We start from the raw sequence: 17,435 nt of genomic DNA, 5'->3' as shown, positions 1-17,435 counted from the left end.
CCAGTTTCCCCCCCGAAAAAAAAACCGATGATGGGGTGGGAGGGTGGGAGGGTACTGGGAACATTGGTGGAGGGGACTGGGCACTGGTAGAGGGATATAAACAAAATGCAAACATGAAAGTTCATAAGTTTGTAACTAACTCATGGTGATTCACTAATAAAAAAATAAAAAATAAAAATAATGGAAAAAAAATTTTAAGTTTCTTTAGGAAGCTTTTCAGTTTATAGCTTGTATCTAATCCCTATAAAAAACATTTCATAAATAAGTGACTTTTTATTGGGGCAGTTGGGGCCACATTAGTGGTACTCGGGGCTCAGCGGGCACACGTGTCCCTGGACGGTGCACGGCGAGCACCTTAGCCCTGTGCTCTCTCGCCCCCCAGTGTTTTGATTTTAACAGGGGCCACACTGGCAGTTGCAGGCCAAGGCTGAGGGCAGAGAAAGCAGCGGGAGGGAGGTGCCCGGAAACCAAGGGCTTCTGCTGCCAGAACTATCGACCCGGCCCCGAGAACCCTCACTGCTGAAGAAGGGAACGTGGTCCTCGCTGTGGAGCGGAGAAAGCAGGAGCTGCGGGGAAGGACACTGAGGCATCAGTGGTGATGCGGACTCTCCAGCGGAAGGTGTGGGGCGTGAGCCCCTCTCACCGACAGCACTGTGAAATCACGGTGCCCAGAATCAAAACGGCTAAAGAAAGTAGCCTGAGAGGAAGCAGGGCAAAATCGAGTTGGGGGTAGTTCAGCAGGAGAGCGTCCGGGCCACACGGATGGGACCCTGCGCTCAGAGCCCTTCACCTTCCTCCCCGCTCCAGAACTCTAAACGGGGCCGGGGCAAGCGGTCCAAGTTTAGCTCTGTAATGGCAACGAGCTACAGATAAAGCAAGCATATACGGTCTTCAAAGTATTTATCCAATTGGAGGTAAACATCACACGACCACACAGGGTCCTAATCCAATTTCAGAGGAGAATCTAGTATCAGCCGACAGGTGAGGCCCTTTCATCTCCAAGGAAATTGCCAGTCATTACTAGAAAGATTAGCATTTCCCATACACACGGTCAAAATGATTAAAGGGTGCAACCCAAAACAATGCCAGCGTTTAAGAGCTGCCTTTCTGAGGATGGGACCACACCCCTGAACTCTCCTGGCCATCCATACCACCCTTCACCTGGATTTGCTGGGACTGCGCCCAGCTCTTCATTCTAGACACCCGCAGAACAGGATTAAAAGCTGGGGGCGATCCAGCTCGGGGCCAGGGAGCGGGTTCCAGGGGCTCCCACGTGAAGACCAGGTGTACTCCCTGGCCCTGCGTGGAGCAGCGGCAGGAGTGAAGCCTCAGCCCTGGACAATGCCGGGGCTGCCCGAAAATGGAAAATGGTCATTCCAATGACAAAGCACTGATCTGTAAATCGGGGCGGGGGGAGGGGTCCTCTAAGAAAGGAAACAGGGGCTACAAGATAACCTTCAGCTGTTTCTGGCTTTCTAGGAGGAATCATCTCATTTGCCACCAAACATCTCTCCCAAAAGGCTATTCCACCCAACTTCCCACTCTTTCCCGTAGAGCTGAGACTTCCTGAGGGCGGCTGTGCACCTCCTGCTGGAATCTGGGGTGTGGCCTCAGCCTGGCCAAGACGCCCACACCCACCTCGTCTTCCCTTCTCTTCTCCCAACAGCGCCGCCAAAGGCACCGGACCCCAGTCTCCCGGGAGTCCCTGCAACACGGGGCTTGGGGGCCTCGAGCCCTGCAAAGAAACCTCTGTACCTCAAAGACCCCAAGCGGAAGTGTCGCTGAGGCAGGACCCAGCTGTCTTGAGTGTCCCCGGCGCAGGCAGGAGGGAGTGTCCCAGAGACGTCCTCAGCCCCGTGTGGCCCGAGGCTGACACGGCACAGGGCCGGGGAGACCCAGCCCAGCCACGGTCTGCTCGGTTCCTGCTTTTTAAGCAAAGCTTCTTACTGCTCCCAACACACATTTATCTGTTCCTGCTTTGTTTATTGACCTTTGGGAAGCGGCGGGGCTGGCTGGGGCGCTCGCCAGAACCCCCAGGGCAGTGCTGCTCCAGTCCCAGCCGGCCGCAGAGCCGTCCTGGGAAGCACTGCCCGTAAGGCGGGCTCGCCGCCGGGCCCAGACCGCAGCACTGTGCGGCCACTGAAACTAGCACTATGAACAACTCTGAGTCGATACTCCTAATGTCCTCACCGGAAAGACACAGACACAAAAATTCAGTGACTTTCCAAAAGTCACACCAATGCAAAACAGTACTGGCAGTAATTTTCCTGTTTCTACAGTGAAGAAACCTGGGGGGGGGGTGGGGGGGGTGTGTGGGATGTGTGTGTGTGTGTGTGTGTATGTGTGTGTGTGTGTGTGTGTAGGCACTTGCCACGAATGCAGCTGCAGCTGTGACAATGATTTGAATCCGGCCCACACGTGGTCCCACACAGAGAGGTGTGCCCCCCTGCACCAGATACTAACTCCGGGGCTGGAGCAACAGTGCGGTGGCAGGGCGTGTGCCTTGCACACAGCCACCCGGGAGCAAATCCTGAGTGTTGCTGGATGTGACACAAAAACTGAAAAAAAAACAGAAAAGAGAAGCTTGTTTTCGCAGACCCGCAGGCTCCTGCCGGTGTGGGCACACTGGTCTCCACCCGTCGGAACAACAGCGTCTATGTCCGCACAGAAAGCCGCGGGCAGTCTTACTAGCAGAACGGCCATTAAACACGGCCCAGCACTTGGGCTGTAGCGCATCTTCCCGGGGGCCGAGTGGAGGAAGGAGACCGCGGCAGAGACGGGGCGGAGGCCAAGGAACCTCGAGCCTGCACCCGAGGAGCCCACAGAAGCCGGGTCCGGCGGAGGCGTGGACACTGGCAGGAACGACTAACACGCGTGCTCACACACGCTCTCTGGGTCCGGAACATGCGATCTCGTCCGCCGCTCAGAGGGACACACCCTCCAGCTCAGTCCCCTTTCGGCCTCCGCCCCGGACCTGCCATCGGGGACTAATTCCGCTCTTGGCTGACCAACTGTAATGTGCGCACGATAAATCATCCATTCTGTCTCGGCTGGAGATTAAAAAAAAATTAAGTGCAGGAGCCAGAGAAAACAGTACAGCGGGTACACTGGCCCAGCCGGGTTCCATCCCCGAGTCTGCTAGGGGCGATTCCTGATGCCCCACCAGTGTGGCCCCACATGGCAACAGAACTGTCATGAGGCCAGAGTGACAGTACAGTGGGCAGGGCGCTGTCCCCGAGCGTGGCTGACCCAGAGTAATCCAAGCACCTGTGCCCCCATGAGCTGCCAGGAGTTAGCCTGTGCACAGCTGGGTGTGACCCACAGAGAGAGAGGGAGGGAGGGAGAGAGAGGGAGAGAGAGGAGAAGGAGAAGGAGGAGAGGGGGAGGGGAAGGGGGAGAGGGGGAGGGAGAGGGAGAGGGAGAGGGAGAGGGGGAGGGGGAGGGGGAGGGAGAGAGCAAGCGCGAGCAGTCACAGAAAACGACACCACTACCAACAAGTAGCACTTTTTCCAAATTTAAACCTGAGGCCAATCAAACAGATCAGATTCTAATGATGGCAACACAAATCCAGTTCCGAATACTCATTCCAGGGACGAAGGAGGAGTCACTTTAGTTTTCACTTATCAGGAACAAATAGCAAGCAATAACCCTGGTCTTCACAGAAATCTGAAGGATCTAAACTCCTTAGAAACAGAATTTGACAAGGCCCGGAGCAATAGCACAGCGGGCAAAGGCATGGGCTCTGTACACAGCGGCCCCGGGTTCAACCCCTGGCACCCCCGTATGGTCCCCAAGCCTGCCAGGAGTAATTCCTGAGTGCAGAGCTGGGAGCAATCCGTGAGTAAGCCAGGTGTGGACAAATAAACGTCCCACCCACCTCCCAAAACTTCACTTCAGCTAACAACAAGACTGCCCTACCCTGGCTTTGCATCCAAACTCCTGTGGTGCTGTTCCGGCTGGTGGATCTCTAAACCGAGTCCAGGGAGTGACAGGGGAACGCACCCAGGGAGGGCACCCGTGTGGCTCCCGCGCCTCACCAGGACTGATCCCTCAGAGCAGATGGGTGTGGCCCCATCCACAAAACAAACACAGGAGAAAAAATTAAAGAGCACTGCTGCCTTTTCCTAAGAGGGAGAAGGACACCCGGGGATGCTCAGGGGTCACCCTATGGGATGCCCTGGCTTGAACCCAGGTCGGTGTGTGCAAGGCGAGTGCCCTCCCCGCTGCACGTCGCTCCGGCCAAGAGCTGCCCGTTTTACATGATCCACATGCCTGGGGCCGGCTGGAACCTCAATCACCTGGTAACTCGCTGTCCGAGGAACTGCCAGCCCCGCGCGGCACTGCAAACAGTGAGTTTTTAGTGACAAATTCAAGTAAGATTTTGAAGGCAAGTAAAATATGTAGCTTTGTCACACTGTGATAATCATAAAAATTAATTGGAGGCATACTAAAAATCATTAGCCAAAACCAAGATATTATTATTACTATTATTACCGTAATTACAAGCTATTATCACTATAATTTAAAAAGCCAAAATGGATTTTTCTAATCAAGAAAAAGACTACTCTCTATCCCCACAATTATTTCTCTGAATAAAGACAAAAGATCCTTTCCCAAGACCCAGCAGCAGTCACTAAATTGGCCAAAAGGGACTTCCTGCAACACTGATGAAACCGCCCACGGCCGCAGCAGGCTCGCTGGCGCCCCCTCCCGCCCCCAGCGCGCCTCTACCCACTGTCAGCCAGCTGCGGAGACCAGACCCTGGCTTTCAGAAAGACCACAGGACATTGGAGTATCCAACCTCTGAACTGTGTAAAACAGAACTGTAGGGAGTCCTAGTTTAACTTCCTAAAGAGATTTCCCATAAAAGTCTTTATGTAAAGAGGACCTAAGAAATCTGCTATGAAGAATAATAAACATTTTACAGCGAAGCCCTCAGACATTTGGTGTGATCCTGAAGTCAGCATTGAATCATATCGCTGATTCTGATTTATTTCCACGCACACAGTTCTGGTCGCTGAATACACGTGTTTCCACACCTGAAAGGGCATGTTCAAGTAGCTGATTAGCCGCGTGACCTAGAGACCCTGGAAGTCTGCCGCTGACCACGGGTGGGCACTGAACTTCACAGCTAGTTAGAAAAAGCTAAGAATATATGACTAAAAACGGAACTGATACACGTATGTAAGAAGAAATCTAAAACCTTTCTACAAGCTGTGTTCTACAGTTCATTCATCTCTCTGGAAACTTGGAATATAACTGAAAATTGCAAAGTAGAGACTCAGGGAGAAGACCAACACTAAAGCAGTGAGGGAGAGATGAAGACATTGCCTGGCACACAGTGGGCCAAGGCCGGCTCCCAGCACTGCTGACAGTCCCCTGAGCCTCACCAGAAGTGACCCTAAGCACCAAGCCAGGAGGAAGACCCGAGCACAGGTGGGTGTGCACACAAACCAAATGATTTCACCTAAAGCAGTGAAATTCTAATAAAAACTCTATTCCCCTAATAAGTATGACTACGACAGTTAAAACTTGACCCTTAGGACAGGGTGGAGGTGCTCGTCACCGGGTGAATCCCCGGGACCACATACAGTACCAGAAGCACGGCCACAAGTGACCCCTGAGCAGAGCCCAGAGTAAGCGGAGTATCACAGGGTACTGCCCGACACCAAGCAACCTGAGGTCATCGCCAGGGAACCGTGCAGGGGGCCAAGTACTCCGCACGAGGCCCACCCCAGGAGGAAGCCTGGAGAGCACCGCTGCTGTAGCCCGGAACAAGCGAGCAGAAACACCGGGACGGCAGTGTGGGAAGAAGCCAGCCAGCCACTCAGGGAGTGAGCCCCAAGCATCCGGCAGGAAGCACCACCAGGAGGGCCCGACCTCCCAAGCTGCCTTCAGCAGTGCAAAGGAAAGAAGTCCTAGAGACAGGAACAAACAGGGTGGGAATGAAAATTAGCAACTAGGGCTGGAGAGAGGCACAAGGTCCACCCCGGTTCCATCGCAGGCGTCCATACGGGCCCCCCAGCACCGCCAGGGGTAAGTCCTGAGTGCAGGGCCAGGACGAGCCCCTGAGCATTGACGGGTGTAGTCAATAAAATAATCTCCCCCCTTTTGGTCCCTGGGCCACACCCAGCTGCGCCCAGCTTCCCGACTGCACTCAGCAACCACTGCCCGGGGGCTCAGGAGGCTCTTGGGGTGCGGGATGAAATCAGGGTCCGCAAGCCTTCCCCCTGGACTAAGGCTCTGGCCAGCCACGCCCGTCAGGGTTAGTCCAGGGCCACTCGGGCAGGTGTCCTCGGTGAGGGCACGGGCTTGCCCCTGCAGCACGGGCTCTCAGCGTCCGGGGCCAATACCAGACTTTCTCCTAACACAGCATGAAACGGTTTTTGTAGAGAAACAAAACACTGATTGCAAAAATAGATTTGAAACAAAATCTTATTTTTTACAAATCTACTTTCTTGCATCACTCAAACTCTGTTCCTGGGTGCTCTTAGAGAGAAGTCTGGGAGGAGCGCAGAGTGGCTGTCCCACGCAGGACACTGCCGCAGGGAAGCCCAGCCAAACAGTCGCCAAGCTAGGAACACCAGCAGAGCAAAGAGCAAGTGCTGGAAGGGGAAAGAGACAAAAACCGATTTTAATCTTTAAAGGGCTGGGGCTCTGCGGCAGAGCGCACGCCTCACAGGTGGGGGGATCCTGGGTTCGAGCTTCGCATCACAAAAATAAAAAGTCACAGCCTAGAGAAAACAAACTGATGGGTACTTCAACATAATACCATAAACGTGAAATAGAAATTAAGGATATGTCTTAACTCAGAAAAGCTAAGTATCTTTGAGTTAGATAATCAATAAAAAAACCAGGGACTTAGAGAAGGGGTAAGAAAAAAATACCCATGCGCTTCAATAGGTGTACTGTTAGCTTCTGAGTGCAGAGCCAGGAGTTTCCCGAGCACTGCTCAAGCAAGATGACTGACTCCGAGACAGCCCGAGCCCGTGGCACGTTCCGTCTGACCTCATCAGAAAGCTGCATTTCTAGTCTACAGCAAGGAAACCACCTCTGACGTTAAACTCTAACTATACAATGCACGTCTTTCGGACTTAAGGCCCATCCTCTTCGCAAGCCAATGTTCCCTGCATTACCTTACTATGAATCTGTCTGGAAAAATACTTTAAGTTCCTGTTCAATTAAAAACCCCAAGAAAAAAAAAAAAACCCTGTGACTCAGAAAGGGTAATATTTTTCTTATAGCCCACTCAGGAAATTAACTTTCCCTGCCGGTGCAGGCTCCCAGGATCACCGCCCCACCCCTGCGGCCCCTCGTGTCTCCAGCTCACACCTGTACCGCTCCTCCCGCCTCCTAATTGCTCAACTCCCCAGGTGCCTTCTACTACATAGGGCTAATTTTCCTGCAACTCACAGGTTTCATCATCCCCCCAAAATTAACTTGGGAATTCCACATATCTGGCCGAGCACCGTGCCAGGAACTCTGCGTAGAGAGAGTCACCCTGGCAGGGCTCCTACCCCAGGCAGGGCGCACACAGGAGCGCCAGTCTGTGCGAAGAGCAAACAACTGGAGGGCTGCTGGCCGCATCGGAACACGATGCACAGCTGGTCTGCCAGACCAAGCGCCCAAGGTGAGGTGCGACGGTCCTAGGAGTGCGACGTCGACAGACACCGAGACGCTGCGTTTGCGTGGGCATGAAAACTCCCTCCTCCACCCTTCTCCCCTGCTCTAACGTGGACTCAGGAACGGACCTCCCACAGCAGTGCCAGGCATCTGTCTTCCTGTGTGCCTTCTAGGTTTTCTACAAATCTCTCTTCATCGTCCACCTAATACTAAAAACATGTTCCCTTCTCTAAACTGTGTCACAATTAGGACAATGTTCCGTTTTCATTCTGGGAGTGCCCGTATGCACGCATGCAGTGCCTGGAGCACACCCAGGGCACCACGCACGGGGGAGCATACCCACTACAATACAATGCTAGCTCCCGGGTCCTTGTCTGGGGAGACCACCAGGAGCACTCCTGGACCCTGCACAAGAGCAGACCTGAGCTCCAAATACAAAACATTCACTGCAGGGGCCGGAGCGTTAGTACAGCAGGTAGAGCGTTTGCCTCGAACGCAGCGGCTGACCCTGGTTCGATCCCCGGCATCCCATATGGTCCCCCAATCACTGCCAGGAGTAATTCCTGAGTGCAGAGCCAGGAGGAACCCCTGAGCATTGGCAGGTGTAACCCAAAAAGAAAAAAAAGAAATTCACTGCGGCCCTCTGAGCCATCTCTCTGGCCCACCAGTTTTAATTTTAATGTACTGTTAAAAAATACTTAAAAAGAAAACTAGAAAATAATATATTCATCTTTTTGCTTCAAGGCCACAGCTGAGGGTACTCCAGGCTTGGGGGTTGCTCCCAATGGTGTTGGGGCACCAGGATTACACCAGCGATGTTCCCGCAAAGGACGCATGCACGTTAGCCCTTTGAGTCATCCATTTCCCAGCCCCAACACATTCATCTTGGTTTTCTCTAAAAAAAATAAACATCTGGGAAGGCACCAACACTCCTATCACTGAACAAGCAGCAGTGCTTAGTGACCACCCACCAGCAAATCCTCAGGAAGTAAATCTGGGGGCGGATACCGAATGACAATACAGCAGCTAGGTCACTGCTCTGCAGAGTCAACCTAGATTCAATCCCTGGCATCCCACATGGTCCTGCCAGGAATGACGCCTGAGCAAAGTGGATTTTAACATCAAATCATCCACCTGATCTTCAATCCATGCCCCAAACTGTTCAGTTTCCACTTAGTTCTGTTTTCCACAAACGCAGTCTACTAGTCATAAAAATCTGTCACTGAAATCCACTGCCATTACCAAGACATAACACGAAACGCTGTACTAATAATACATGAATAGCTTCACTTGGTATTCAAAGTAAACAGGCGTCATAGGGCCGGAGCACAGTCCAGTGGGCAGAGAGCTCGCCTTGCACACGGCCAAGCCAGGTTCTATGCCCAGCTCCCCACATGGTCCCTCAAGCACCCCAGGAGCATGCCCGGAACATCACCGGTGTGGCCCCAAACAGAGTCAAAGGCCTCGGGCTGGGGATCTGGCTGACAGCAGAGTACATCCCTCGCAGCGGGGAGCCTGGGGCTCATCTGCAGCTCCAGCAAGAGGAAAAAGGAAAGCAAAAAAGGTAATAGGAGGTACTGAGATGCATGTTAAATTGCTTGAAAGTACCCATTTTGTAATAAAATATTTTGGTCTAACATTTTTTTTTTTGCAAGTTTCTGCTGCCTGCGCTGACTTACAGATTACTTGTCAGACACTTAACAGTTGGTAGAGTAATTTGGGGCATTTTAGATCTTACTCAACTTTGTACCAGTCACGCAGATGACTGGCCACCAGCGGTTATCTGTGAAGTCAGCCTCCCCACCATGAGGTCAGGGGCTTTGTCTTACTCACTCCCACAGGCACTCAGCTCTGAGAACAGAAGCCGGCACACAATGGGGAAGTCTGCGGACATCTCTAGAGTAAATGCCTACCCCCTAGTAATTGCTCAATAAATGTGTAAGTCAAATGTGACATGTAAATCCCCCCCAACCATCTTACAAGACAGAAACGATTATTGAATACTGCCCCACACCCGCAGCAGAAACCTGAATAGCTACCACGTAAGTTCCGTAACTCCCCATGGACACCCAGACTGAGAACGAGGATTCAAAGCTTGAAACCTTCTGACTCTTTTCACACGCAGTTCGGGGCAGAAAGGGGCTTCCAAGCAGTTTTAGCCAGGCAGGCCAGGCAGCCCAATGGTTGGGCCCAGATGTGGAACTGGGGGCCCGGAGCCACGCCCACCACGCAAAGGGGCAGCCGGTGGTGGGGTCTGAACCTGGGGCCAACGGCTTCTAACAACCACCAAAAACACCTCTGGTTACTCACTGCAGATTTTCCACCCCTTTTTTGTTCTGTTTTGGGACGCATCAGGGGTGCTCAGGTCACTCCCAGCAGTGCTCCAGGGACCACCTCGAAGGTAGGGACAAAGCTGCCCCACGCACCCTTGCCCACTGAGCCTGCTCTCAGGTCCCCCAGGGTTTTTAATATACATCTTACCAAAACGCACAATTTCCGGGTTCGCCAATCACTTAACACTTACTACATACTTCTAGATCACCTGTAAATCAGTTCTGCTCCCCTTGGTCTTGAGGCTACTCTGGGCTCTGGGAACCCTTATGTATGTGCCCTGGGGGGCCAAACCCAGACCCCCGACACACAGAGCATGAGCTACGACCTACTGAGCTCCCCGGCCCCCAAATCAGCAGCTTTAACTCTTAGACATCTGCTCAGAGAAACGCCACCCCAAAGCCTGCCGATGCTCACGGGCAACCTCGTTCAAATACACCCGACAGGTCCAGCTCTGCTCTGTTTAGTCTGTTTTATTTATACATAATTCTACTGCTAGCCTTGCCTTTCAACTCTTTACCGTGGCGGTGCTGGGTATCAACCCAGGCTCCCACCCTGCAAGGCAAATATTCTAGCATGGAGCTACATGCTGGGCCCCCAGCACTGCATAATGTTAACTGAGCGCTTCCCATACCCAAGGTACTGCATTAAGTACTACAAACATCAAAATGAGCTAAAACTGTCCCTGTTTACAAAATATCTTCCTAGGGTTACAGAAATGGGGGGGGGGGCGGTAATTAAGACACTGCCTGGGTCACACAGACTCCAGTTTGATTCCCAAACACCACCAGGAGTGACCCCTGAGCAGAACTCAGAAGGGAGAAATCCCTGAGTGCCACAGGGTGTAGCCCCAAAGCGCCCCCCCCCAAAAAAAAAAAACAAAAACCCATTCTATAAGAAAGCAGTTGCAAACATTTAAATAACATAGGCTTTCTAACAAAAACCCACATAAGTAGTACTTCAGCCTGTTTTGCAACTGAGGACTAAGGAGCAGTGGTTCAAAGATTCCTGAAATTCCTACCGGGAGGGGGGCAGGCAGTGGGCTCAGGGCTCCTGCTGCACGAGAGAGCTCTGGGTTCCGTCAGCACCACCCTCCTCCCGAAAAAGGCCCTCACTTACGAAGCAATACTGTTATTTTTTGAAATAAAATCATTTTCTTGCAGAAGTAACAGCAAGGGAGGCACAGAGGGAGGAATCCCACCACGGAGATGCCAGCTGGGAAGTGCGTGACCCCAGAGGCAAGCAGCTGCGCGGGTCCAGAGGGCTCGTGGGGAGGGACCAGCAGAGGGCCCTGCACCTGAACACGGGCCAGCTGCCCCGGGACCCCAGTGTGCCCTTTACAGAGGCAATCGATAGCCCTGCACCCAAGGAAAAAAAAGGACAATTAAAAGGAAAAAACGAAAGCCCGGGCGCCCAAGACTAGAAAGCGTGCTGAGAAAGGTCCAGCAAGCACGGTGCGTGCTCGCCGTGCTCTTGGCAGACCCGGGTTGGATTCCCAGCACCACTCTGGGCCCCACCAGGAGTGCTCCCTGAGCACAGAGCCAGGAACAGGCCCTGTGCATGCCCCAACACCCACCCCCACACTCCCAAAGCCTCCAGCACCATCCCACAGTAAAGACTCACTCGAGCCTTTTGAATTTTGAAAGGCTGCTCGGTGAACACAAATGTGAAGCAATTTTGTGGAACAAACAGTATCCATAAAAAGAAAAACTGAAAAAACTACCAGGAGTGATCCCTGAGTGCAGAGCCAGAGAGGGTAAGTCCTGAGCACCCCTGGTGGGACCCCAAAACCAAGTAATAAAAAAGGGGGAAAAATGAAAAAGATGGAAAACTTCGAAAGATCCTAAGCTGGAACACTGGCTTCTGTCCAGCTCTCCCGCAAGCGAGCTGCCCGGGGAAGTAGCTGTCAGGTCCCGAGAACAGAGCTGCAGCCCCGAGAAAGTTCTGAGCATCTGGGACCCGGCTTTCCAGGCCCGGTCAGCACTGGCCACCACGGCCCTGCCCCTCTCTAACACAGCACCCCCCCAGCACAGCTACCAGCTGAAACCAACCACGGAAACTCTGTTTTCACCTCTCAGAAAACCTATTTCCTAACAAACGCTTGTTCTTTGAGCTGCTAAATTTGGGGGAATTTGTTCTACACCAACAAAAGTACAAAGCGGCAGGAGTGGTGCCTGATTGTACACCAGCGCCGGGAAGGAGCTCTGGCCAGGCCTAACGCCGAGGAATCAGAGGTGACAAAGCGGAATGTCTTCTCTCCTGGCGGCCACGATACCCACAATCCTCCGCTGCAGACACCTGCACTTGGTCGGACCAGTCTGAACCGGGGATTTCGCAAGGGCCCCAGCCAAGCAGCCCGGCCTGTTTCCAAGGGAAAGGCTGATTCCTTCGGCTCTCACCACCTAGTCCATCCTGAAGCCCGTGGCGCTTTCTGTGACGTGGCCTGTTAATGGTTTTTAAGATGGTCGTGTCCTTCTTCAGTAAATCACAATACAGCGTGTCACCAGTGGAAACAGACCTCTTAGCAGTCTAAATTCAATCAAACTCAGAACGTAGCAGAGACTCAGCAGCTGCGCCAGAGCTGACAGAGACGCGGGTGAAGGGGAGCCGGGGCGTGAAGAAGACCCGACCCTTCCTTCAAAGAAGGCGTCTCACTGCCTCGAGCACACAGATCCCTAACACGTACAGGAAATACCCTCGACGTGCAGACTTCACGAGCTAGGAAATCTGAAAGTCCAAACTCTGTGCCAAAAGATCTTCCCAATCACACGGCTTGGAAGGAGGTTTGTAGCACTTTTTCCCCCCGATGCCTGAGCAACTTGAGCTCACCTTTAAAAGTTCAAAGTGACACTTTGGGAGTTCAAAGTTTGACCCACAAAATTTCTTTTGTTTTTTTTTTTTCCCTTTGGGGGGGGGGAGGAGCCGGGTTGCACCCAGATGTGCTTAGGGCTTACTCCTAAGCGGTAAGGGACCATCCCTGGTAGGGACATGGGCTCAGGGACCACTCCTGGCAGGCTCACGAGTGGGAGTGCGGGGACCAAGCCTGAGCATGCCCATGCAGGCGAGCATCCAGCCACCGGACTACGGCTCTGGCCCCCCACGCAATGTTAAGGGCCTAAGGCCGGGCCAGGGAGACAGCTTACAGGCAGAGCACTTAGTTTGCAAGTGAGAAGTCCTGGGTTCAATCCCTGACAATACTCACAAAAAATAAGGCCCTGGTTGACCATGAACTTCCATTTCTGCACCCTTCCTACACCCTCCTCCCTTACACTCACACCCTCCTCTCTCCTTACACAAAATGTACTTTCCACCTGACACCCGCATTCACCCAGAAAAACCTACAGAAGCAGCTGTGGCTTTCATAAAATGAAACAACATATTCTAGTTGGAATACATGTATGAATCAAAAACACAAAGAATGGTATAATCAACTTATCTACATAGGTAGAACAACAGCTTTCATATAGAAGCAGATTCAATATAGCTACAGCTAACGCGCAAACTTAAAAAGCTTTAAATTCTAAAATGTTATTTAGAAGTAAATGTCTATTCTAGAAAAGCTTCTTTAGAGACCTATCTCAACTAAACATTAAAGAAAACTCCATTATCAACTTGTAAGTTTTCTAACTTTACTAAATAAACACCACAGTGTGCTTACATTGTCCTGGTGAGTTAGTTTGCTTTTTTTTTTGGAGGGGGGGAGGGCCACCCGGAGCAGTGCTCAGGGATCACTCCTAGAAGGGCTCAGGGTTTGTATGTTGGGCAGGGACTGCACCAGGTCAGTCCTGTGTAAGTACCTGCTGTACTGCCTCTCCAGGACCCTTATACTGGTTTTGAGTAACTTTCTCCTAGGGGAAATCAATATTTCTTGCACCGTGTCACCTAATTATTTTATAAATGAGTCACTTTTCACCACACAACTCTTCCAATACAGGTTTCTAACGCGACACCCTAGATCACAACTTTTATGAAACTTCACAATTAATATTTTCTTTAAAAAAAAAAAGCATGATGTAATTTCAAAGTCAGAAAAACTGAATAGGCATAATAGGCATTATAACAGAGTAAATTTTAAAGATAAAATCATTGTGATAGAACGCCTCAAGTTTTCTTAAAAGCACTTTAAAACCACAATATCCTTCCATCAGTTACCAAAATAAAGACTTCCTACCATGAAATCAATCTATGAAGTTCAATTAGATTGTTGTAATCAGAAAACCTATAGGACAGAAGACTGAGGAGTATTTTCCAGTTTGAAAATAACTTAAAAAAAAGCAACCAAAAAGCATTTCAAAATTAAGATCTTTCAAGCTCGTAACCAGTTTCACTAACAAGGCTTCACACAAATGACAATTCTATTACTCTGAAATGGAAAAAAACGACAACATTTGTAGTCAATAATGCTTACACATGAAGAAAAGCTGTATGATGGGCTAGGAAATTTTAATCTTATTGAATCGAAATCGTGGCAACAATATTACTGGCTCCTTATTGTGAAACCCGATGCAAAAATTAGCTATTCAAGTACATACTGAACAGGAAATAAAGACAAAACCTGAATTACCAAAATATTAAGCAATGAATCAATTTCTTCCAAAGGGACCTTGTGGTCTTGATATCAACTTTACAAAAACAAATGAAGGATTCTGACACACAGCTTGCCTTATTTAAAGTTTGAAACTTTTGTGAAGTTGAAATAGCAGAAACTTCACCTTTGTTCAAGCTTCCCCCACTTCCAGTCTGTAGTTACTGCTGGAGCGTGAAGCTTCCTGCCCAGAGCTGGGAGAATGAAATGATGGCGGTATTTAAGTTCTGCGGTCCGGGCACAACTTAAAGATCCACAGCACGGGCACACACGAGGTAAGTAAGTAACTTCAGTGGGTCCAGTTCCTATAAAGGAGAACCAACTTCCGAACCTCTATCGGTACTGATGGAAGTGGGTAGAAGGTGGGGGACGGCACATGCTTCATTCTGGGTGACTCACATCAATTTCCAATTTTTCTCGAAGACATTCTCCTTCCTGTCCATGACTACACAGCACAAAACTCTGTTTAAAGCTCGTACTATTTCCGTGCCTCTAAGATTCTGCCTTGACTAGACATTAAAGGAAATGCCAGATCCAATCTAACGCTGCACTTTCAAAATATTTGGAGCTTTATCCCTTAAAACATTAAAATATAAACCAGCGTTCCTTTTCGTCAGCGAACAATTGCAATTCCTAGAAATGTCGAATATTTAAACTTTTAGATTCAAGTCAAATCTCCTGCTCATCCAAACATTAGCAGATGGTCAAAATAAAAGCTGACACACTGCAGAAGCAGTGTAAGCGACACGCAGGACGGGGTTCTGGTGGAGAAGTACATTAAAAAAGTCACTTAAAATATGAGGCTTCCCAAAGGGATCCAAAATAAATAAATAAATAAATAAAAGGTCGGGGGCTGGGGGGGGGGCCACGATCGCGGCAACAACGTGACCATGACAAGTTCTTCCAGAGTCCTGAAGGCAGGAGGGCAAATCTGGGGGGGGGGGGGGTCAGGCTCCCCGGGAACACCAGAGCGACTCCCTCGGGGGCCTCCCTGCCCCCACCCCGGGGCCGCGCGCAGGGCCACGGCCTTAACGACTCGCAGGGCCACCTCGTGCCGGGCCCGCGGCGCCCCAAGGCGCGCGGCTCCCTCCGCCAAGTTCCCTTTTGCAGGACCCCCCTTCCTCCTCCTCCTCCTCCTCCTCCTCCTCCTCGCCCGCGGCCCCCAGACTGGCACGGGGCTCCCAACTCTCTCCCGGGCTGCAGCGGCAGGCACGGCGCGGGCCCGCGGGGCCCGGGGACCACATGCACGGCCGCACGCGGGGCACCTCGCCAGCGCCCACGAGGGGTCAGGGACTAGCCCGGGGGTGGGCTCGGGGGGGGGGTTGCGGTTTTTTTTTTACCCCCCTTCCCTGCATCCCCCACCCCGTCCCTCCCTCCCTCCAGCCCCCGTCCCCCCCCCAAACACACACACCCCGCACCCCAACTCCAGGCCGGCCCAAGTGAGGGCCGTGGGTCTCCCCGGGCGCACGCCTAAGTTTGTGGAAAAGAAGGAAAAAAAAGAGAAAAACCGCAGGCGAAGGGGCCCAGCCATGTTGGGAAACACTTGTCAATCACGGCGGTGACAAGTGTCGGGCCCGCGGCTGCACGCAGCTAACCTCGGGTCCCGGGGGGCGCGCATCCAGGCCCTCTCCTGCTCCGCCCGCGGCTCGGGGCCTACTGGGGGGGCGGGGGCCGGGGTCCGAGGGGAGCGCGGCGGCGCGGGGTGGGGTGGGGTGCGGGGAGAGGGCGGGGAGAGAGGCGCGGGGAGGGGGCGCGGGGGGCCGGCCGCCGCCCGGGGGCGGGCGCGGGCGCGGGGGGCGCGGGGCGGGGGGCGCGCGGACCCCCGGGCGGGCACTGACCTGTCCTCCGAGTCCATGCGGCTCAGCGGCTCCCCGTCCGACGACATCTCCAGGCTGCCCCGCCGGCCGCCCGAGGTCGCGCTGCCGCCGCCGCCCCCGGTGCCGTAGCCCTCGTCGCCGCCGCTGGAGACGACGCTGCTGCTGCTGCTGCCGCCCCCGCCGCCGCCCCCGCCGCCCCGCGGTCCCTTGGGCTCCTCCAGGCCCTCCTTGGCGTCCCCATCGCCGCTGCTGCTGCTGGCGGCGCCGGGGCTCAGCGAGCGCGTCTCGTCGCCGCTGCTGCCGCCGCCGCTGCTGCCCACCAGGCTCTCGGCGCTGCTCTCCTCCTCGGCGCCGCCGCTGCTGCTGCTCGCGTCCTCCTCCTCCTCCTCCTCCTCCTCGTCCTCCTCCTCCTCCTCCTCGTCCTCCTCGTCGTCCTCGTCCTCGTCCTCGTCCAGCCCGGCCTGGCTGGCGCTCTCGGGGCTCGGCTCCGACATGGTCTCCGCCTCGCCGCCCCCCGCGCCGCCGCCGCCGCCGCCGCCGCCCCCGCCGCCCTGCAGCAGCAGCGCCGCCACCGCCTGGGCCTCGGCCGCCGCCGCCGCCGCCTCCTCCTCGTCCTCCTCCTCCTCCTCCGGCGGGGGCTCGGGCCGGCCGGCGGGCGGAGGGCTCAGGCGGGAGAGCTCCTCCAGGTCGGCCATGTCGGCGAGAGCGGCGGCCATGGCGGCGCGCGCTCCTCCTCCTCGGCCCCCGCCCCGCCGCCGCCGCCGCCGCCGCCGCCGCCGCTCGGCTCCGGCTCGGGCTCCGGCTCGGGCTCCGGCTCCCGCGCCCCCTCGCGAACGCCCCGCGCTCGGCGGCCGCCGCCGCCGCACAGCAGGAGGAGGGCCGCGCGCTGCGTCAGCCGCACACGCGCTACGGAGCCCGCGCGGGGACAGGCGCTGGGCGCGCGCGCGCCGGCCGGGACGCGGCGCGCCTGCGCCGCCCCGCCCCTGCAGCCCCGCCCCGCCCCCGCGGCCCCGCCCCGCGCCGCTTCCTGCGGGCCTTCCCACGCCTTCCCCTCCCCGGGCGGAAGCGGCCGCGCGCGG

General features: G+C 54.0%; 1 protein-coding gene across 1 annotated transcript in view; it reads right to left on the bottom strand.

The window, feature by feature from the left end:
- Window positions 1-17,196, bottom strand: part of AEBP2 (AE binding protein 2) — a 58,565-nt gene extending 41,369 nt beyond the window's left edge. Inside the window, exon 1 of the mRNA XM_055118145.1 lies at window positions 16,378-17,196. Coding sequence (XP_054974120.1) covers window positions 16,378-17,072 — 695 coding nt within the window. The 5' untranslated portion in view covers window positions 17,073-17,196. The remainder of the gene's footprint in view (window positions 1-16,377) is intronic.
- Window positions 17,197-17,435: the final 239 nt, after the last annotated feature.

The sequence above is a fragment of the Sorex araneus genome, chromosome 10 (assembly GCF_027595985.1).
Source record: "Sorex araneus isolate mSorAra2 chromosome 10, mSorAra2.pri, whole genome shotgun sequence".
NCBI classification, from domain to species: Eukaryota; Metazoa; Chordata; class Mammalia; order Eulipotyphla; family Soricidae; genus Sorex; species Sorex araneus.
Note: the sequence above shows the minus strand (reverse complement) of the source record. Positions and strands in the feature narration are given on the sequence as shown.